Source organism: Corvus brachyrhynchos, unplaced genomic scaffold (assembly GCF_000691975.1).
Source record: "Corvus brachyrhynchos isolate BGI_N302 unplaced genomic scaffold, ASM69197v1 scaffold14, whole genome shotgun sequence".
Lineage (NCBI taxonomy): Eukaryota > Metazoa > Chordata > Aves > Passeriformes > Corvidae > Corvus > Corvus brachyrhynchos.
Window position 1 is genome coordinate 7,876,861 of NW_008239110.1, and position 23,126 is coordinate 7,899,986.

At 44.8% G+C, this 23,126-nt stretch overlaps 1 protein-coding gene across 1 annotated transcript in view; it reads right to left on the reverse strand.

Moving 5' to 3' along the window:
• Positions 1 to 157: 157 nt before the first annotated feature.
• The window catches only part of METTL24 (methyltransferase like 24), a 35,772-nt gene continuing 12,803 nt past the window's right edge, over positions 158 to 23,126 (reverse strand). Inside the window, exon 5 of the mRNA XM_017739590.1 lies at positions 158 to 9,143. Coding sequence (XP_017595079.1) covers positions 8,829 to 9,143 — 315 coding nt within the window. The 3' untranslated portion in view covers positions 158 to 8,828. The remainder of the gene's footprint in view (positions 9,144 to 23,126) is intronic.

Consider the following 23,126-nt stretch of genomic DNA (forward strand, 5'->3'; position numbering starts at 1 on the left):
ATTTTAATGTGCAGTTATATCAGTGTTTAGATAAACTCATTCTCTTGCAGTGTTCATTTAAAACTAAGGCAAGTTGGCAGCAGGAGAGAAAAAAAATCCTTTTGGCTCCCTGTCTGCTCTCTTTTTTGGGCACATAAAAATAAATGCATGTAGCAAGTTTTATCCCCATTGATCAGTCTTTAATTACAGTTTTGAATTACACTATGTTGTTTACTGTGAATCCAATCACTACTCATCCATTATAAAGAATAGCAAAGGAATAATTGCCTTAACTGACAGTAGGGTAGAAGCTGAGGCAAAGAATCCCACATTGTTGAGATGGAAGGAAATGGGTTGGTTGTTTTGTGTGGGGTTTGGGTTGTTTGACTGGTTGCAAGACAATTCTGGTCTTTCAAAGAGTGAGTTACACAAGTTAGGCCCTTGTGAGTGAACAGGAAGCTTAGGCATTTTTAGACCAACTCTGTAATGCTGAGCTTGAGAGTCATTCCACTGTCAGTCCATGCTGTTGTGTAACTGCACTGAGTTTACATGTTCCTGGTTACTTTCCCATCCCAGTAGCCTTGTGTGCCTGAAAAAGTCCATGCACTGTTTCCACAAGCACCATCCTGGTTGTAACTGGGTATTGCCCAGCCTTGTTCCCAGACAAGGACTGAGACAGGAAACAGTAGAGCCTGGAGAGAGAGGAAAGAGCTGGTCCAACATGTCCTGAGGACTGATCCTCTGTAGGGAGAGAAGAGGCTGTTCCTGCTTCTCTGCTCTTCACAGTGTGGGTGGGAAAGAGCTGCTGCTGTCTTGCAGAGGATGAATTTCTGATGTGCTTCTCATAGGTAAGGTTTGATTCCTGAGCTGGGAGTTGAGCTCTGGTGTGTGTTGTGTGCCGGGTGCTGCTTCAAGAGAAAGGGGGCTGGAGTAATTTGGAACGGATTTTTTCCTTCAAATACATTTCCCAAATGGATATGTGGCAGTGTGCCCTGACTGTTAACAGTTTATATGTACTGGGGAATAGGGAGGCGAGGAGGAATAGAGCAGATAGAAAATCTGTAACAGAAACTAGGAATACATTCTGGCATTTACATAAGAAACACCTTTCCCAAATGCTTAAAACCATTTAAATCATAATACACAAAATGCTTGACTCTGTTGTCGGTACTGTGTTTTTCCATGTGTCACCTACCAGGCTGAACTTTAGATATATATGTGTAAAGTAGTATATGCAAAATATAAAAATAAGTGTATAAACTCTTGTAGTAATATACTGGGTGTTACCGTTGGAGGAAAAAAAAAAAGAAATGTTTCAATCAATTCTGCTGGAGTTGATGAATTGGGATTAAATGTTTGCAGCAAGCTCAGAGTCAAAATTGCCCTAGAAACTTTCAGATAAAATCTTTTGTCCTTCACAGTTGGTCACCACATTAATCTTTTGTGGAATTTCTCACATCTGCATTGAAGCCTGCAGGGGGAATTTTTATGAGGGTAATTCCCTGTTAGGCTTGCTGATAAGCAAACTGACTGCAAAGCTCACACTGTCAGCTAGTTTGCTGTGCACATGGATAGATGTGTGTGTGAGTGTGGTGCAGGTCCAAACTTGTCTTTCCAGCAGCCACCTGGGAAGAGATTTCTTTCTGGGCTAATCACCTCAAATCATGTCCTTCTATTCCCAATTTCATGTTTCACCAGAAACTGGTCTGTTACAGGTGTTGGTCAGAGCAAGTCTAGTCTGAGACCTCTAGGCTGAACTTGGCCTATGAGCAGACAGATCCAGGGAAAAGGCAGCATTGGGAGAAAAGGGAAGAGTGCCTTTCGAGATACCCGATTAATTTTCCTCTGATGTTAGTGGAGAATGCAGCATAGTGATTCGAGCTGAAAGGAGCATCTTGGGAGGGCTGGAGGCAAGTGTGTTGCACTGCCAGGAAGGAACACAGGCAAGCTGAGCTGCAGGGCTGCTGTCACAGTATCATTATTTTGTTCCCCTTGATCATGCACCTGTAACTTTCAGAAGTGCCATGCCAATATGTTACTGATTTTATTAATACCAGTTGCTTTTACAGCGGAAGTTTTACAGGTCGGTCAACTATCTCCATCATTCTTGGAGTTCTGTCTGGGAAAATTGATAGTTTCTTTGACCTTTTGCCAGCTTTTTCTTGGACTTTTTTCATATGTGAGAGGGGGAAATAGCCCACATATCCTCGTGCATCGCTGATAAGGAGGCTGGCTGTCTTGAAGCAGATGGTCTTGACATCTGTCTTGCTCAGAGTTTATAATTGTCCCCAGTAAGATGGGGCTGCTCAGTCTTTGCCCTCATTATGAAGAACAAACATCAAAATTACTGTACATCAAGAAAAGTCCAAGATTGTCTTGTAAAAAGCCACTTTTTAGCAGCAGGCAGATGTTCAGTATGCCGTTTAACACCGTGGTCTTTAACAGCTGATTTAAACAGGGAGCCTTGCAGCTCTCACAGCCCAGTAACACGATGTACTTTCCTTCTTTCTACCAGCTGGTTATTACAAAATCCTGCTCCCGTTCACTAGAAAGACTCCATATGACAAGCAGCCTGCACGAGGGGGAACACGCGGAGCGCGGAGGAGGGAGGGGAGTTTTGCTTGGAAGACTTCTATAAACAGTTGAACCTGTACACCAGAAAAAATCAGTTGCCAGGGAGGTTGTTCCTCTGGAGACTACTTAAGGGACTTGTTACTGTAGGTTGACTTCACTAACATACACTCAAAATTCTAAGCCTCATATTTTGCAGTAAAATATGGCTTTTCTGTTAGGCTTGCTGATAAGCAAAACAGACACTACAGCTCTCTTGCAGCACTCAGAGAAAACTGCTTGTGGCAGGGCTATGTTTACAGAAGCTGCTAGCAGAATTTAAAGCTTTCAGAAACAAATTGCAATAACTTTTCAGCAGGCCATGGACCTGTAAATTCACCAGGCGCACTGGAAGTTTGTCCTCAGACCTGTTTGTTATCTTGTATGACAGAATATTGAAACTATGTTAAATGCGCTGAGCCTCCTTTTTCCCTGCTATGATTCACGCCGCTGGGGGCTGCTCAAATGAAACGTTGCTGCATTGGTCAGTAGAGTAAGAGGTTCTCATTAGGCCTTGGGGTTTTTTTGGTTAATCTGGAAGATGTCAAGGCTAACTGAGCCTGCTTCTTTGGTTTGGGAAAGGAAGACAGCAACACAAATCCTCTGGGGAGTCATTTCAGTAATAGGAACTTTATGGAGCTTCAAGACCGCTGACAGTTACCCAGACATAGTTATGGGAGCTGCAAATCTTTCCCATTCTCCCAGCATAATTGCCCCACAGTTGGTGTCTTGCTCCTCTTCCCCAGCTAAACTCTTTAATTGTGTAACAAGTCTTTATTTTTTAGGTGGAGTTTAAACTCTTGTGAAATGCTTTTAAGAGGAAAAAAAAAGAAAAATGCCCTGTCCTAGAAGAGTTGTAACAATTTAACCTCCCGCCTTAGCTTGCTCCAGGCTGATTTCCCCAAGCACCCATGGGCCTTTGCACATGGTGTTGTTTATATTTTGCTTTGGCATCCCAATACAATCTTGCTCCTTCAGCTCCTCCTCATGTACTCTACCAAACATAATCCCTTCCAATATTCCTTGGAGATAAAAAGGGAACTTGAGACTCTGAAATCATTTGTCAGGCCAGACATCTACAGGATAAAGAAGGAAGGCCCATTCCCTGGAGTATCCAAAACCACACTGAGTTTTGTCGAAAGAGCTTCCCTGCAGCAAGCTCCTTTCTCTGCCCTGGTGCTGATGCTTTGGGAGTACCTTGGGGCAGCAGAACGAGTGGGGTTTTTTTGCTTTTTGTCATTATTCCTCCAATATTAAATGAGTGGAATAACATTATGGAATATTTCTTCAGATCCTGGATTCTCCTGTTTCTTGGAGCAATTTTTCTTTCATAAAGAAGAAGCTGGAAGTAATTTCAGGGCCTCTCCTGACTGGCAAGTCAGTTTGAGAGGTCAGCGTGAGGTCAGCGTGGGGTTGTCTGGTGAAGTCCTACTCCCTGTGTCTTGGCTGCTCGTGGCTGGCATCCGTGGAGAGACACCAGTGAGGGACATGGGACCTCCTAGGGCACAGCTGCTGCTGCTGCTGCCTCAGAGGTCTGACACCAGTCAGGCACCTGTCCCCACCTGCCTGCAAGGGTAGTGGCACCCTGGGTGGTGGCTCCACTCTAGATATCTGCAGGTGGATGTAAGGGTGGGATTCGCATTGTTTGTGATTGATTCAGAAATGGAATTTCAGGTGTAGAGGGGGAAATACCAGCTGAGACACTGAAGCATTTTCATTACTTGCAGAGGTTTTGTACTGTGTATACCACTGCACTTCCCTTCAGAAAACTGCTTAAATTCAAAGATCTGTATTGGTAATACACCAAAAAGAGCAGGGACATGGTATTCACATTTGAGTCATCACTTCTAGGCAGTGCAAAGCAGGCTCCTGTTTTCCCTGTGTAAGGTGCTGCCTATCAGGATAAAGTAACACAGGCTGTCTCTGCAGAGGTCTCCTTCAGAACCAGGTAAAACTCTACATGAGGCAGGTCAAACTGCACCGTGAGCAGGGACTTCTGTTTAAGGGAAGAGGCATTCATTACTGCAGGTTGTTCCCTTCAAGAGCCAAGCTTGCTCTGCAGATGCTGCCCCTGAAAGCCAGTGGAGGGGGGCAGGTATAAATATGTCTCTGAATATAGGTCAGCTGTGAACTTCCACTGCCACTAAACCAGGTCTCTACTGACTGCAATTAAATGTCACATTGTGTTAACAAGCAGGAAAAAATCGAGAGTGATTTCCTACTGAATAACCCTGAGTATCCTTCCAAGGACAAAGGAGCGGCTAATGAAGCTCATGAAATCCAAGTTTTGTAATGAACCAGATGGTCTCAGCTGTTGAATAATTCACCAGAGAAAATGAGTGCCATTTCTTCAGGTGTGCTACTGGGTGATATGTCTTCTTGCCATCTGCCAAGAAAGGCCAAACATATGTTCCCTTTACACTTTCTTTGTTCTTTCACAGTTGAGAGGTGCTCGAAGAACAACCCTTCACAAGTCACAATGGGATCAAAGCCTGGGGCCAGAAGTGTATGGAATAAATGGCAGGTTTTGGAGTGCAGCAGGAGGTCAGACCTTTCTTTGGGCAAATTTTGGAACCTCCAAGGAAGCCAATGTGGCATTCAGAAAGGGCCCAGTTTTCCTGGAAGAGTGTGTTCTAACAAATTCCCCTCTGTGCTGCCATGGGCTCACCATGGAAAGCTCATGTTGCGGTATCAGCTGTGATACCGATTCACGTTTGAGGGGATTCACATCTGTTTCTGCTCTTCATCTTCACCAGGTCATGGGCAGCACCTGTAAGTTCTGATTCATAAACATGTGTGATTTATAAATCACTGTGAGCCTGTCTGAAAGAGAAATGCCCTCACCCCCACAAAAGGATTTGTGCAAGTAGAATTGCCCCTACCCCTGGGTCATCTCTGCAAGGATCCACTTTAGACTAAGCTGAAACATCTCCTGGTGGAGTTGTCCAACTGATGCAATAATGGCTCCCCATCAGGAACAAGAGCTGTCATTATGTCTTTGTTAGGTGGGGTTGGAACTGGTTGTGGCCACCATGAATAACCTGAGGTGGGGGCAGGAACGAGGCTCCTGAGCTGGGAGCAATGGGCTGGGGGCTCTGGAGAGCTGATGCACGTGCCTGCAGGGAGTGCCCAATGCACCTGGGGACAGCAGACCAGGAGAATGGGGGGCGAGCAGAGCTGGGCAATGCCTGTAATGGTGATGCAGAGCAGATCTGGAGCTGAGTCTGACTTCCCTCCACAGCCATGCAGTTACCAGTTTCCAGGCTGTGGCTACAAGGGCAGAATGCCCCGTACACACTGGTTTTAATGGTGCACTCTGTACTTAGACCTTGAAGAATGGGGAAGCTATGGTGCTTTCTGTGCAGGTGTGATCTGGGAAGAGTTGTGGAGTGCAACACTGGCATGTGGTTACTGCATGGAGATGATCTCTGAGCAGGTCAGTGGCAATTGTGCCTCAGTATGGCAGTGGGTAGGCACAGACGCCACACATCCCTCAGCACCAGCCTGGCCACTGCAGCAGTCAGCCAGCCCTGGCTTGTGTCCCTGGGCATGTACCCAACAGCTCAGTTCCTGTCATTAGGAGACAGGAACTGAATTCATTTAAAGGTCTGTCCCTTAGGTAAAAGAGATCAATAAAAGAGAAGGGGTAAGGGCATAGAAGCAAGACCTCAGAAAGGAAGGTTGTAACGCTGCTCTAAGAGATGTGAAGTAGAAAGGCACAGAGAGTGCATTAAATAAGCACTGTTCATTTTTTCCTATAATATCACATAACTGCCTCCAGAATGATAAATGGCTTTTATCTTCCCTGTATTAGAGATAAGGTTTTCTTTAAAATTACCATAGTTATTGGAATCTTTTTTGTCAAAGACGTATTTGCTGTAACCTGAAGTGTTCCTGACACTACCTGGCAATCCCAAGCAAGAGATTAGCTGAGGGTTTATTAAACTCCCTTACTAACCAAAGAACCAGGATGGACCTCTACTCCACTTCTGTAATTTGCATATCACCATTTTTACTTCAGGGAAATAAACTATGGAAGATGTACATACCTTTTGAATTTTAACATTTGAGAGAGGCCATGTAATTTATTTTTTAACCTCTATCTGTTGGTTTCTTAAACAAATGATAATAAGCTACTAGGCTACTTACTCTAAGACTAGTTAGGAGAAAAAACCTGTACAATGCTAGAGCCCATACATTTATACTTTATTAATAAATCAGGACTGGCAGCTGGACTTTTGCCACCCCATTATTTGAAAAATAGGAGTTGAGCCATTCTGCAGTGCAGTGAGCGTGGCCATTCCAACATGCCAGATATTAGTTTAGGAAACCCTGGCAGCCTCTTGCATTTTGATGAATCACCTCATGGCTCTGCATCATTAAACAACTTCAGTACTTCATGTATGAGGGCTGTAGCAAGGTGGCTGTCACAGAGAAGGAATTTCTTACTCATTTTTCAGAGGTTGTGGATCTCTTGGTTTGTGCATTACCTGGCTCAGGGATGGCAATAGGTAGCTCAGCCCTGAGGAAAGTGCTTTGCCCAATGTCTTGGACATGGGGAATTCAATGCATCTGCATCAGGTAATCTTGATTTTGATGCAGAGCTGAGGACATGGTGGGCACTCTCAGTGCCCTGCTCTGGGTGTCTGCAAAGCCCTGGTCCAGGTGGGACATGTAGGAGCAGAAACAGGAGCTACTTTTATAGAATCATAGAATATCTCAAATTGGAAGGGACCCAGTAAGGATCATCAAGACCAACTCACTGCTCCTCACAGGACCTAAAACTAAACCAAGTTACTAAGAGAGCCATCCAGAGATTCCCTGAACTCTGACATGGTTGGTTCCATGACCACTTCCCTAGGAAGCCTGTTCCAGTGACTGGCCACCTTCTGCGTGAAGAACCTTTTCCTAAAACCCAACCTGAACCTCCCCTGACACAGTTTCATTCAATTTTTTCATGTCCTGTCACTGGTCACTGGAGAGAGGAGATCAGCATCTCCCCCTTCACCACCTCCCTTGAGGAAGTTGTAGACTTGAAGAAGTCGAAAACCAAAGGCAGTTAAAAAGTCCCCATATCAAATATATGAAAGTGGTGACATCTTGTATTTTAATGCAAAGTTTAATGTCAAAATTCATCTAAAGATAAGAAAAAACCCTACCTGCTATATGTTTTTTAGCTTCCCCCATTCCTTAGCTCCTTGGGGAGTGTCAAAGGCTCCCAGGGGCACTGCAGACAATTCACATTCCAGCCTGCTGAGCCCCAGCACAGCTGCCATCCAGGGCACCTGCCTGAGCCACCACCTCTGCCAGCATCAGTGCAGATCCAGTGTTTCGCCTCCTCATGCCCGGGAGAGGCAAGGTGGTGAGGAGGTGGCAGGCATCCAGGCACAGCACTGGAAAAGGCACCAGGAATTGTTCAACAAAACCCCAAAAGGAACAAAAAAGACCAGGTTTCACTTTCATCTGTTACATGTATCTCACTAGATGAAAAACCACTTGCTGCAGCCATTGCAAGAGTAATTTCAACCAAGCTGTTCTTTGAGCAGATGAACTAGGGATGCCCTGTCTTCTGTGGCTGAAGGCTCTCGAGGGTGAGGAGGGCGAGTGCTAGCTTAAAAAACCAAAGTCAGGGCACTCAGAAGCTGCTCAAAGAAGTAGGTAGAAATTTAGTTTGGTGGTGATTTCTGTCTCTGCCAAATTCAGCTGAAATTTGCCAGTGGGTTCAAGAATATACTGTTCTTGCCTAAAATTTGTTCTGTAGGAAACAAGGCCAAAGTAAAGAAGGTACAAATCAAAGATGATCACTTTACAGAGAATTAACACTTGACACTTTCTTAAAAAGACACCTTGTCACAAGCACTCTCCTGCCCAAGGGCTGGCACAGCTCAGCCAGCAGAGCTTCCCAGGGCAGCCCCAGAGGGATGCCCTCCTTGCTGGCATGCTCAAACATGGGCCAGCCTGGAAAAACCATGCTCTTATCTCCCCCAGACAAACCTTTACAGAAACCTCTGTCCTCTGGGACAATGTACCCACTGGCAAATATATTGCTATACAAATCTGCACCATATATCTTCTCCTGGTGCCAGTTCTTTTGACAACATATAAATATAAAAGCCAGTCCATTTTGCTAGCAGTCACTGCGTGCATATTTAGCAACTTTAGCCAGTGACGCCAAAATCCTCTTCAATAACGCTACGGGCCCAGATGGCTCGCAGTCACACATCATAAATTCCTTTCTGCTATTTCCATCTTGTATTTACCCAGCTCAGTGTGTAACAGCTACTGGCGTTGAAAGCTTCCTTTTTCAGAAACATCTGTGGTTTTGATAAGTCTTTGTAGGTATGGAAAAGCCTGAAGTCCTTCAGCTCCAGTTCCCGGAGCAGACTGTACCAGTACCGCACCACGGTGCTGTCATTGCCACTGACCTCAAACCCAGGCCAGTGCATGTGCACCTCAAAGACCAGCTGTCCTATCTGCTCAACAACATCTTCCAGGATCAGGTTTTCCAAAATTTTCCACTCGGCGCTCTCCACGTCTGCCTTGAGGACATCGATCTGCAACAAAAGCACCATTACTATGTGAAAATGAAAATTTTGCAATTATAGTAACATCTCAGGCCAAGGTTGACCATTTTTAAATACACATAGTTATTCATTTTGTACTAAAAAAATAAATTAAAAAGTCTCAGAGGACTAACACAGGCAGTACATGATGTTTCACACTTGACTCTTCACATCCCTTTTCCTCCTGCCTCCAACTCCTGGTTGGAAAAGCTACATATTCCAAGCTCCTCCTACAACCAAAGCATGTTACTGGTTCCTTCACAATTCTTGGGTGGCATCACAGCTATGAAAAAAGAAACAGATCCGAACGACAGACCCAAACCTATTAACAGTGATTACCTGCACCATAGTTGAGTGGGGTGCTCGTGAGCCACATGCTACATGCACCACACAAGTGCAAGAGAAGACCAAAAGCAAAAAATGAACACTGAGCAGCTCAGGCCACCAGCTGCCCTTGGCCAAGCTGCTGGCTGAAGCTTTTGCAGGCGTCACTACAGATGCTGAGAGAGGAGGACCAAAACAAAAAATAATTATGCAAAGAGTCTACAGGATTTTAAGGGCAGCTTCTCCAAAGAAAAAGGCATAGCAGAAAAGAGTACATCAAGGTATTTGAAGGGAATAACAGATCTAACAGAAAAGTGCCCTGTTTTAGTTTTAGACCATTGTTTAATTTTGTAGTGAGCTATCCAGCAATCCAATTTCGCATAGCCCAACGCAACTTTGCTTGGTGGGTTGACTTTGCTTGGAGATTAGCTGGGGGAGGCAAGCTGTATGTTTTAACCAAAAAAAGAGCATTTCATCACCATTTCACATCTGGTAGAAAGCGATGATCACAGTGCAGCAGTGGTCACAAGCTGCAGAGCTCAGCTTGTTTTTGAGTCTGGCAGGGGAAAGTCCCACACCCTGAGAGTAGGGTTTGCCTATGCCAGTTCCACCTGAGCTGATGCTTCTGCTCATCTGCTCACACTCAAGATGGGTTTGAAGTGGAAAACTGAAGACTTTGTTTAGTCAAAAATACTTAAAAAAACCAAAGAAACCCCAAGAACCTAAAAATCAAACCAAGCAAAAAAAAAAAAACCACAACCAACAAAACCCCCAGATTCTCTCTGGCAATCTGCCCTAACCATTGTGGCAGTATCAAAAAAGGCACCTGGGCAGGTACAGGAGAGAAATTTGGGCAGGTAATGTAAAAGCATTGCCAATGCCACTGTTTTCCTAAGCTGCCCCATCCCAGGGCGCCTGGCTGGTGTCATGCCATGCCCCATCCATGGGGTTCACAGACCCCTCTGCCCTGGGCACAGGGCAGGGGTTGTGCTGCGAGCACGTCTCCAGTACAACCAGAGCTGTGCTTTGCATGGCCCACAGCCAAGAAACCGCAGGGCCATGGCAAGGGGTGGCCGCATCTACCTTCTGCTGTTCCGTGGATGGCTGACTGGAGACACCAGGGACTGAGGTGCTGAGCTGCAGCCCTCCTCAGGGGCTGTGCCCCAGCACTATGGACAGGCATGACATGGCAGGAATCTGTAGGTGCTGGACACTTGCCCGTTCTGGTCTCCATCTGTAAAACAAGGGTGCTAATCACTGAACACCCTCTGCAGAGTGCAGGGGTTGAGCACGTGAAGGGCCAGCGAGACTTGGGTGGAACAAGCTGTAAAACAGCTGAAAACAAAACACTGCATTTTCAGAGCAGGACTTGAATGAGGTCCATGGTCACAGACCGAATCATAATAAGCCAAGCCACCGCTTGTCTGCTCATTAAGGAGGCATTGTGCCTCCTTCACACTGTAGGAGGCAGGGGGCCAGTGGAAAATGACCGAGGGATTATGGAATTAAAGCCCATATTGTGGTATGTCCACATGGGGAGCAGAAAGGAAGGTTGCACAGACAACCTTAGCTCTGGTATTTCCTAACTTGCCTCTCCAACAAAGAGCCTGTCAGTCTGTCCGTCTGCGGGTCAGTGAAACAGTTGAACACAGCGCTCCTTTGGGTTCAAGGGGAGGCTGAATGTAAATGATGCAGCTCATGACATTTCAGGGGAGAACTACATCATGGCTGAGCGCACTTGTTTTCCTTCATACATTTAAATGGGTTATTTATTTTGCAAATACCAACTCATATCTCTACCTGTAATGCAGTTTTGCAGGCAGTTGGTTCCATGTAGGTGCAATTGCCACAGGACCACACTGCTGCACTTAACAAACCACAGATTTTTATCTCTGGGAGACTTACGTAACTTTGAAAGCAGACAAATTATTCAAACCCTTTTTTTTTCTTGGGGGGAGGGGATGGATGGATAGGGGAAGAAATGTTTCTAGGTGTTTGTTTTCCCATGATCTTACTTTATGGCATCAGTAGGACATCTTTTTCCCATCGTAATGTTTCCAGTCCTCCTCCAGGTTTGTTTGTTTTTCTCTTGTGACACTAACTGCTGCTCTGGCTGCTCAGCAGGCACTCTGCATGCTCTGTGCTGCATTTGCAAAACTGATCTGAAAAGTGGCTGCTAACCAATGTTTCAGTAGGAGAAAATGAGTTACCATCATAACAGCTTGAACACATAACGAAATGACCAGGAAATAGTGGGGATGTGCTGCATACACAAATGAGAGGCTCTTTGTTGCTCTCAGTGCCCTGCACTGCTCAGAAGCCCGGAGGGAAGAAAGTACCTGTCTCAACCCACCAACCTTTGTCACTGCCTTCCAAGCAAGGTGTCCCTCTCTGCCCACAGTCTCCATTTCATTCCATGGATAGTGCAAAATGAATGACAGAACAGCTCCGTTTCAGAGTATCTGAGCAAATTTACAAGCATCCTGCTGACACCAAATGCAAGTTTTGTGATGATTAGACAGCTCAGGAGATATTTACCATCGGTGATAAGCAGCGCGCTACCAATAAGAAATGCACTACCCCCTTCCAGTTGCCTTGATCCAAAGTGCCAGTGAAAGGATTAGTGGACAAATCTATAAATTTAGAGCTCTAATTGACCTGGGAGCCCAGCTGGAATCTGCTGCTGTGAATAAATCCTGGAGGGCAAAGATCTACAGTGCCTGAAGGTAAAGTATGACAGTGAGTTTTAAGCACTCACAAAGGCTGGTTCCTCTTATCTTCCACAAATCCTCTTATCCTCCATGAACTAACTGGTTATCACAGAAAAGTAAAAAACGTGGATTTTTGAATGTTTTCTCAGCTTAGCTCCCTTGAAAAAGCACTGCAGCATTGTACCACTTCCACTTGGAGAAAAAATAAAAAGGGGGCCATGCTCATGCACAACCAAGCATATAAAACAGCTGAAGAAATTGTGGTTTAGTTAGTGAAGGTCAGCACATACTGTATGAAGGCTCATTTCTTCTTTTTAGGGTAATGACTTGTTACAAGTGTGCATCATTTCCTAAAGCAGAGATCTGAGCTCTGTTTGCCTTGATCGCTTTTGAAATACCAGGGTTAACGGGGATTTCAGGCTCTGTGCTGCCCCATGGGCATCATTTAAAGCTCCCCATGGAGAAGAGTCAATTGAGAGTGAGTAGCTGGAGGAAGCAATTTAGCTGTATTACTTCCAGCATGAGCTCAGCATGTGGAAGTGGAAGCCAGGAAAGGCAAAACCAGCAAATGCAGGTCAGGTACAGAGGATCCCTCCAGTTCTCTGGGAGCAGGTCTGCAGTGTAAGCTTGGGAGCAGGAAGAGGAGAGCTGGTTACAGCTTTCAGGAACAGGGACAGACCTTACAACCACCCCAGCCTCCTGAACTGCAGGGCTGCTCTCACACTTCAAGAGAAAAATATTCCTTTGCTCTGGCTCCCTGTGATACCAGGTTACCATTTTGATATCAGCTGTAAAGCAAGAAAAAATCTGCTAACTTATGCATCAGTTTTCCCCTCTCCACCTAAGTACAATTCTCTATTCTCAGAAAACAAAACTCTAGCAAAAGTTGTTTAATTTACATTTTGATAGCACATCTTTGCAGGTAACAGCAGGTTCTTGGGTGTGCTTTGTCTAAATGTAACTTCCCTCTTATCCTTTTCTCCTATGCAGATTTTCAGCAAGATACTTTCCTCATTTTCTTTCCTCTCAAAATGCATCCACAGCCCATCCTCACCAGCAGGAGATGGCTTGGATATAAAGTCCCTTTCATTGCCTCTTATTCTGAGCAAAGGCTGTAATTGATGGCAGACAGGATGCCACATAGCCTAATAGCAAATTACACTCCCAGCAGCTTGTGACTGTCTCTTCCCATGCTCCCTGTGATCGGTGGGAGGGGAAAATATCCTGCCTCTCTCTCTGAGCCATCCACCGGGGAGACCAGGACTGCTGGGGGCCTGGCCAGAGCAACACAGACACTGACATCAGGAGAAGAGTCAATCACCACTGATCAGTGATGTACAGCTCCAATCGGCAGCACTTCTCTTTCAAATTACTTCCCTTCCTTCCTGCTCACATTTACACCTCTCTGTGGTGGTCTGTACAGCCAGTTTCAAATTGGCTCTGGAACAAATGTGCCATTTGAGATTATTCACTCCCAGTGTGACAGGTCGGGCACATCTTCAAGAATCTGCTTAAGGCATCCAAGTCACAAGGACGATTTGCGCAGTTGGGTGCTCACAGGGTCTTTGGTCTTTTTTTACAGTAAAGCAACAGCCCAGTTGAAGTTACTCATACAATATACACATCACTGAAACAGAAAACCTGCAGTGAGGGCAGGCAAGCTTCCTTCCTCTGCTCTCACCACTGATTCTCCACAGCCTTGCAAGTGACAGTCTTTTCTCCCAGCTCTGGTGATGTATTTCCATGAATGCATTACACAGCAGGAGCAGGATATTAAGTAATACTATGTTTACCACTTAAATCAGAGAAAATGTTTCAAAATCATATTAAAAAAAACGTATTTAACTTTCTCACAGCCAACTGTCAGTATAGCAACAGCTTGCCATATGCAGTAATGGCCCCAGACAAATGCACCCATCCAGAAAGCAAACCCAGCACATGCAGGAGGCATCGATCTCAGCGGCGCGCTCAGGAGCACTACGAGCACTTTGCCTGTGCTCTTCCATGGGGAACTGTTCCTAGGAAAGATCCATGCAGGCACCCCAAGTATCTCCTTCCCACAGCTTCAGAGCCCAGGTCTGCGGGCAGCCTGGCACTTTATTTCCCCAGTTCTTCCTTTGGTCTCTGATGCCGAGACATCTCCCATGTACTCTCTCCATCTAGAAACAATTTCTCTCTGAGGACCCATTACAGAATAAAAGATACATAGACCCCCTCCAGCCCAGTTAACTGGACCAGTTAAGCAATGCCTCTTACTCCAGTGGACAGGCAGAGAAGAAGAGGCCTTTTAGTTGGCAGAAGGCTCCTTTTAACAACACTTTACCAATGGACAAGTAATCTCTGGACAAACAACCCTCAGCTGATTTACAAGATCAGCATGGCCTGAAATCCTTTCTCCCTGGCTGCATTTGGTCAGGAGGTCAGAGGTTTTCACCTGTAGGCTTCTGTCACCACAAACATCATTCTTTGTCATGGGACCAGTTCTTGGCATCATTCCCATCCCAACTCATGCTGGGCACTGGACTAGTCAGAGACAGCAGCTCACTTGTTAATCATCTTCTGGTCAAAATAATACAGATCTCCAAGCCTGAATTGGTTTTCAGACAGGTTTGATGGGTTTAACTAGCTCTACACTATAATGATCTTAAAGCCAGACATCTTGTCTAGCTTGCTACCCAGCAAGACCAAGGTTCCTGTACAGTGACCCAGAGAATAGATTCTACAAGCTCTCTGCATGGAGAAGGCACACACTGTACATAGACATGGCTGAGGGAGAAGACCTTCCCCTCACAAGAAAAACTGAGCATCAAAGATCTTTGTTCCCCATTTCTTTAAACTGAGACCAGTCTCCAGAGCAGGCAACAGGAACCTCACCACCAGCGGAAGCCTCAAAATGAGGCTTCCTCAGAGGAAATGGTAAAAGTCACTGTGAGGACATAAGCCCTCAAACAGTGACCTCCTCACCTACTCCGAGTGGAAGCAGCTCACAAGTGTGCATCTCTGCTCAGAAACACTGTGCTCCCTGTCACCTTTTCCAGTTTGCATGGCTCTCCTGTTGTACACTAGAAGATGAAAACAACCCGGTCCCCTCACCTGGCCCTTCAATCCAATGGCTACACTGCCCAAGTAGAAAAATCCCACAAGGGATCTGCAGAAACCCTGACTTTAAATTATTTAACAGCCTGATCAGCTGCAAAAGCTCTTCTTGCCAATGCCCATGCTGCACACAGACATTTTAAATACTGCATGTACTCCTCCAGCAGCCAAGCTGGAAGCGCAGCCACTCAGTGCGCAGCCCTGGCTGAGCGCACTAGTCACTTTGCAAAACGCACATTCAGCCATCTAATCTTGCAGGAGATGTCCTGCTGCCCACTACCCCCACAAAGGGGGGTAAACCCTTTCATTTCTGTTCTTTTGATCTTCTCTGCCAGACGCTGCTGGATGCCTTTGGGAACGGATATTTACTCAAAAGAATAAACGGTGTAAGCGAGACCCTCAAGTCCCTTCATTAGAGGGGAACAAACATTTGCAGTCTGTTTGTGCTGCCCCAGCACCAAGCGTGGATGGTGGGACACAGCTCCATGCTTGCAAAAAGCCACATTATCCTAGTCTGGCTAAAGGTGAAAGCCAGCAGCGGTAGGACAAGCACATTGAGGGGGGATGAGGGGGCCATTGGCACAGGAGGCTCGCAATAGAAGGCAAAGGGTGAAGCAGCAATTGACTCCAAAGCCCTGAGGAGCAAGACCTGCAAGTGTGTGCATGCAGAGCAAGGGACAGAGGGCTTAGGCTACTGTAAAATAGTCATTCAGAGTAAAGAGCATTTTGGCTGCAAGACCTTCTATGGTTTATTAACACAGTGCCCGTGGGGGCCTTCAAAATGTGAGTGATTGAAGAAAGGGATCAGAGTCTCATTTCAAAACATGTCCACCACACCTGAAAGAACATCTCTCGCAGGATGAGAATCTGCAGCCCTGCTATATCCAAGTAGCTCCAGTTAAATCTGGTGGAGGACTTGGTTCCCATCGGCACTTCCCAAAACAATAAAGTCCTTTGAGACTACAGCCCTCCATGGGGACCTATTTGTTTCCTTCCATTTCTGGTCCAAGGTGCCAACCTGCCACCCTTTTGCTTCACTATTTGTCCACCCTGCTATTCACCTGCAACCATGACAAGAAGAAACCTGCATGTACATTCCTGAAAACATGAATAAAAAAACACCACAAAATGCTTGCACAACTCAGATTTCGTCTGGGACAAGCATTCAAGAGGGGCAGAAGGAGCTGCTAAATCTTTGACCTCTGGATTTCAAATTTTTGAGAATGGAGGGATACCTTAAATTGCTGTCAGATCAAAAGCAAGACCAGAAAGGATACAGACACTAAGGTGAAAATATTTAAACAAGATATGGCCAATTCCAATGACAAGAATTTGTAAACCGTGACAGAAGGAGAGACAAATGTGAGGAGAAAAAAAAGTACATCTTTTTAGAAAGCTGTCAGGTGCTCTGGATAGGGCATTTATCTAAAGAGCTTGTTAATGTCAACAACACTGAGAAATTTTGAGAAAGATGGCTAGTGGAGAAAAACCAGGATGCTTATAGAAAGGGGTTGATCTCAATTCTCATTAAACCCATGCCATGTTATGGACCACCACCCTGATCAGATATTCAGAACCTCAGCCAAATTAAAACCGTAAGATTCACATTGCTGTGTTTAAGCCAGTGTTAGCGGCTTGAGGAGCTGGGGAATGTGCATACAGGTCTGTGCTCAGCAGGTGCCCTGCATCTGGTAGCACCTTGTGAAGCAGGGCAGGTGTCCCAGGCTCCTGCCGAGCTCCAGGTTTGGCAGGAGGAGGGAACCAAGACTGACTGGTTTCTTACAGCAGCAGCACAGCAATGCTGACTCCATGGTGCCTGCAGCAAGTGCCGTGCTCCTCTGAATGCAACTCTTTGACACTGAAATAGTCAAATAGGAAGGTGGAATTGAACACTGCTTGCACAGCCCTCTAGCAAAGCTGGGGGAAAGCAGATTTTTATTACCTGATTTTTTTCTGAAAGGTCTTAACAACCACAACAAAGGCAACAAAAAAAAGGAAAATAAAACCCTAAAAAGAATTGTCCTTCCCTTCTAATTTTTAGCAGACAATAATATGCTTTGAAAGTGCCTATATTTTTTTTTGAAAGATGACCTGAATAAGTTCTGCTTCAACAGCGCAATACTTCAACTCTTTCATTACAATTCAGGCATTGCACTAGGCCTTTTCCTAGGGGAAGAAAAGGCTCTGGATTGCACCATATTCAGCCAATGGCATCATTAAAAAGATCTTTCTTCCATGCCTGACAATTGCATACTAAACAGCACCTTCAGGTCACTCCCTAGAAATACCAATATTCTTAACAATGTCTTGAGAAGTGCTCCTGGTGGAGAGAATTTAAATGAGGCGAAAGGAGATGTAAGGGACCAAGACAAAATCCTGTAAACGAAAGTACATGAGGCACTTTGTGCACACAACACCAAGAGCAAGAGCTGGTGAGCAGTAAATAAAAAAAAAGATCTTTGCTTCAAGAAACATGAGGTTGTCAAGCCCATTTTCACTTGCAGCCAAACTCTTCAATCTACTTACAGTTAAAATACTTTAGGCAGCAGCAGCCCCAGCTGACTAAGCAAATACAGAGCTATCGCCACCTTGATTTCATTATCCCTAAAATGAAAAAATATAGACATCCAGGAAAGAAACACTGTGTGCCAAGAGCTTGTAGATTACTCAGGGGCAACTATTACAAGGCTACAGAAGGCAGCATTTCCAACTGCACCTGGAAACCTCTGCACTAGTTTGATTGCCTCTTTTCAGCAAGTGGAGTAAGATTTGCCAGCTCTCTGAGAGATCCCCAAACGAAAGGTTCACACATGGCACCAGTTAGTGCTCAAACTGCAGCAATATCTGCCCTTGAATGAGACAAACTGCACCATAACAGTTTAGCTTGAGTCTATAAGGACATCAACAGCTATCTCAAATGTAGAAATTTAAGTTAATGGAGGTGAGTTTCGTGCTCCTCCATCCTGTGGCAGGTCATTTATTTAGACTATAAGCTCTAAATGCTATGGTATTGCATCTGCCTGGTGCAAAAGGGTGCAGTACTAAAATGGGACTTCTCTGTGCAGAATTACTCCTTCTGCAAATAGGTCATGACCAGCCATTTACACTGTATAAAAAATCAGTGTTCTGGGACAAAACCCTTTCTACTGTGCCATTCAGAAACTGATATAACAAGGAGACAGTCTGATGAGTCACAAAAAAGCAAACAAGATGATAAGCAGTAACAGTGCAGACATTTGCAGAGGACAGTCAGGACATTTCCAGGAAGAAGGCAGTCACAGCCTGAGCCTTAGCAGTGACACCATTGGGACTTCTGAATAGCACTGATTGCTGATGCTCCAGCTGCAGGAGGGGCAACACAACACAAATAAGATGTTTCAGGAAATAGAGGCTCTCTCACATTGGAGAAATCTTAGAAAGGCCAGTATGATCACCCTACATACGCAAAGGCTGTTCTTCACGGCTATATGTGAATGGTAAATAACAGCTGCAGAAAAAGGGCCACTTAAGCCTAAAGACCATTGATTGCACAAGAAAAATTGGATGTGAAAAAAATGAGGCTAAAAATCAGATGAAGGGTGGGTTTTTTCCTCCTAAAACCGAGATTTTGGAAAAACCCCAAATAAGCATAAAAAACAAAGAAAAAATTAGGCCTTTCAAGACAGAATCCCAAACCTTTACTTCAGGATTTGTGATGCAACAATTCAAAAGACCTGGTCTCATTTTTTCTTTCTGACACGAAGCCACATGTAGCAGAGCAGATCTGAACTTGTGCCTCCACTCCGGCTGTTGCCCGGCTGCAGCAGCAACAGCAACAAGGACTCATATCTCTGCAAGAGCTCCTGGGCCTCTGAGCTCCTGGCTTCTCACCTTGAGCTCAGGATTCCACATCAGGACCAGTCTGCAGGTGCTCATCAGCTGGTACTGAGGTCCTGCTGTGAGTTAAGATGACAGCTGAGCTGAATGTGGCTCCCACACACCCAGCTAGGACACAGCAGCCCCTCAGTGAACACAACTCACACTAAGCAACCCCCAGGCTCCCTGGGCAATACCTAAGGCTAGCCTTGCAAGGGATAACCAAAGTTAAATGATTTTGTCTAGGCAGGGTCAAGAATTCAAAAGCCTGTTCTGGCCCCTACAGCCCTAAGGTATGCATAGTAAAGAGTAATTACACGGATTGCATCGCTGAAAAACTTGAACACGGCCATTTCCCAACCTGAAGAGTTTATTTTTTGTTTTGTTAATAAAATCACCGTGCACAACTAAGCTGCTATACATTTTCTCTGGACTTTTATTTTATATCTATTTGTGTACTTCCAACAGAGCTGATTTTAAGCAAAAAATGGTAAATCTTTTCTTTAATACTTGTCCTTTCACATCAGCCTTCACAAAACTGGAAGTGTAGCATGAAATAAATTCTATTGTATCTACTTGAGGAGAAGAGCAAGTGATAAATTACTTGCCTAGGAGGAGATGATGTTATTAATCAAAATGACTTCACGGTGTAGTGTTTTGAAGTTGTGTTGAGTATTAAATAACAGGTGAAGGGAAGGAGGTTTTTCCTTTTGAAATCCTAAATTGAAGCCTATTCAATAAAACAAAGCAAAATTAGCCAAGTTGTTAAAGAAAAAAATAATGTTCATGAAGAGAGAGTGTAAATTAAAGCCTTCAAATCAAAATCAGGATGTAAAGATTGCTTTGCATTTATTTTCATAATGAACAAAGACACAGTTTGGTCTCTTACACAATTGGAGATAACTTGAATAGCAGGAATTGAACACAGCTCTGCTGTCCCCTAAAGTTACAGCTGTGAGTACTTCATGATTAAATTAAGGTTTTACTTTGCATTCTCAGATTCTCCTTTCCAGATTAATTTGTTTTACAAGAAACAATTTCATCCACTGCTGAGCCATACTGCCAAGGAATGCAATCTCATAGCACTTACTGAGGGCACAACAAGAGACTTGTCCTACAGAGCTCCAGAGGGAGGAAAACTATTACTGAAATAAGAATTTGCATGTGTGACCACACATGCCCATTCGGGACAGCATGAACTCTTGCTTGTTTCTGCTGCTCAGGGCCTTTCTGTCAAAGGTTTTTAATTGTGCTTCACAGCACAATCTTTGGAATACAGAACACACATAGTAGCTTGGTTTGAATTTCTGGTTAAGGGTTAGGTTTTTTTGAAGAGGAGATAAGAGTGGGAAGAGTAAGCTCACATTTCAATATGGTCTTTCCCTTACAGTTTTATTCTATACTAAAATCTAGACTACATAGCAACCTTCTGAGGATGATACCATAAACAACAACAGTCTATACTGAGACTAGATGAAGGGTTCATTTGGACAGATAACTTAGCCCCCCTGCAGCTGAAATTAAGTCTGATGATCCCCTTGCAAGACCATGGAACTGGCTGTGACAGGTCCAGAACAGCACTGGGATATATACTTGAAACTGTCTCCCACAGAAACTTGCATCCCAGCCAGGACATTACAGTCTGGATGAGCAGTGGTTAGTGGATTGTACTCTGCCTGGAGGTCAGTTACAGGCCGAGTGCCACAGGGCCTACACCAGGATTCATCTTGTTCCACACCTTTACCATCAACTAGAGGAGGTGTCACCTGGCACTCCTGCCGTGTTTATGGATGACACCAAATTGGCAGGACCAGCCAATAAAGACATGTTAGACAATAAAGACACGTTAGACCCCTGCTCTGGACCCAGACAGGCTGGAAGGATGAGCTGACAGGAACCTGATGAAATTCAAAGTCCTGCACCTGAGGAGGAAGGACTGCCTGCAGTGATACCAGCTGGGGGCTGCCTGCCTGCCTGGCTGGGGAGCAGCTTGGCAGAAAGGGCCTGGGGATCATGGTGCAAAGAAGACCAACAGCATCCTAGCAGGAGCACAGTCCACAGAGCAAGGAATGTGATTATCTTGCTGAACTTGGCACTTGGAAGAGTGCATCTAGATACTACATCTAGTTTTTGTTCCCACAACACAAGACACATGATAATAAACTGAGGTGAGGTCAGGTGGGAGCCACCAAGGTGGCTGCAAGGAGAAAGTGGGGGAATGGGGCTTTTTCAGCTTAGGCAGGAGATGCTTTGTTGGGAGGAAAAACATCAGCCTGTAGAGATCACAAAGAGGTCATCAAGACAGTGGGGACAGGCTCTTCAGCAGTGCATAGAAGTAGGACAAGAGACTACAGACATGAATTTAAATCAGGGACTTTCAGACTGGATATAAGGAGAAACATTTTCATGATTAGAACAGTCCAGCAGGACAACAGCTGACCCAGAGAAGCTGGGCAGTCTCTATTCTAGAGAAAACTCAGTGTTTTTCAAGACCAGAATGGATACAGCCTTGAACAACCTGGTCTGACTACACAGCTGGCCTTGCTTTGAGCAGAGGACTGAACCACAAGCCATTCAAGGTCCCTTCTGACTTAATTATCCAACAACTCTGTAGGAAGGAAGCTCGCCATTCACCTATCACTAATCCATGGGAAACACCAGCACTGTAGCATCCTCACCCCAGTAGGTAATTAGAGAATAGGAAAGTGAAAGGTTTCATGAAGTTGAACACCACTGCCATAAGAAAGAGAATCTTGGGCCCTCAGTGGCTTTCTCCCTTTTCCCCCACTGTTCATCAAGAATGCACTACAGAGTGTGCATGCTCAGCAAAAGAATTGAGGGCAGCGGGAGGGGAACACAGGATGACCAAGATCAATTTTTACATCTTCATCCTTTCCTGTGGCTGATAAAATACTACTCTTCTCAGAAGATACACCAGTAAATTTTCAGTTTAGATCTGTATACCAGGAAATAAGACTCCCATGATATCCTTTGGAGATTATTCCAGAGCTTAAGAGATTTCACACTCTAGGAGTTCCCAAATATATTCTGACTACATGTTTCCTTCGTCAGCCACATCTTAATATAGTACTAGATAAGTCCTCTGCCTCCAGGATATTTACACTCAGAGAACTGAGGGCTGTTTTGCCACATAGCCAGTTAGAAAGATCAAGCTCTTTTAATCTTTTCTCACATCCTCTCTGACACCAAAAAGTGTTTGTATTTCTTGCCAAAATATCGGGATGGGTTTCCCTTGTGTGGATGAGGTCCCAGTACTGTCTGCAGAACAGCAGGTGTGCTCTCATCTGAGTCAGGGTGTAAACAAGCCCATCCAAGTTCTTTGATTCTCTTGCACACAAAACCCCCAAACTTCAAGTTTTCTTTTCAATAATACAACAGCAAGAACTCCAGGAGGTCTTGTCTGTGCTGACTTCATCAGCCTGATTTTCTAACATCAGTGGAAATAGTTTCAGTCACTTGTAGGGTCTTGGATCAAGTCCCAAATCTTAAAGAATAAAAGCATGGATAAAATGAGGCATTAACTTCAAATGCAGCTGCCTGGAATTCCTGCCTTGAAGTGGGAACGCAACAACATTGAGGGTAGGCGGAAGGGTTTTTTAAATTAAAAATGGGATGAAGAGCACGTTTTCATTTTCTAATTGAAAGAAAGTGCTTCGGAAAATATTCTGTGAAACTGTTTTGAATTAACTTATTTATTCAGTTGAGGGAACATTCCACTCACATTCACCAGAAGAATGATGTCTCCACGCAATACACAACTTCTCAGGCTGCCTTCCTTCTAAGTTAAAGAAAACCTAAACAGAACAGTGTGAGGACAGTCAGCCCACTCAGGTATTTCACAAATATAAAGCACCAGAAAGTTGCAGAGTGTGTAACACCTTTATCCTCACTGGGAGGAAGTCAGCTCCTGACTTCACTAAGCCCTAGCTTTGCACAGGGGAGCTTCCCAAATGCTACCAGAGCAAGA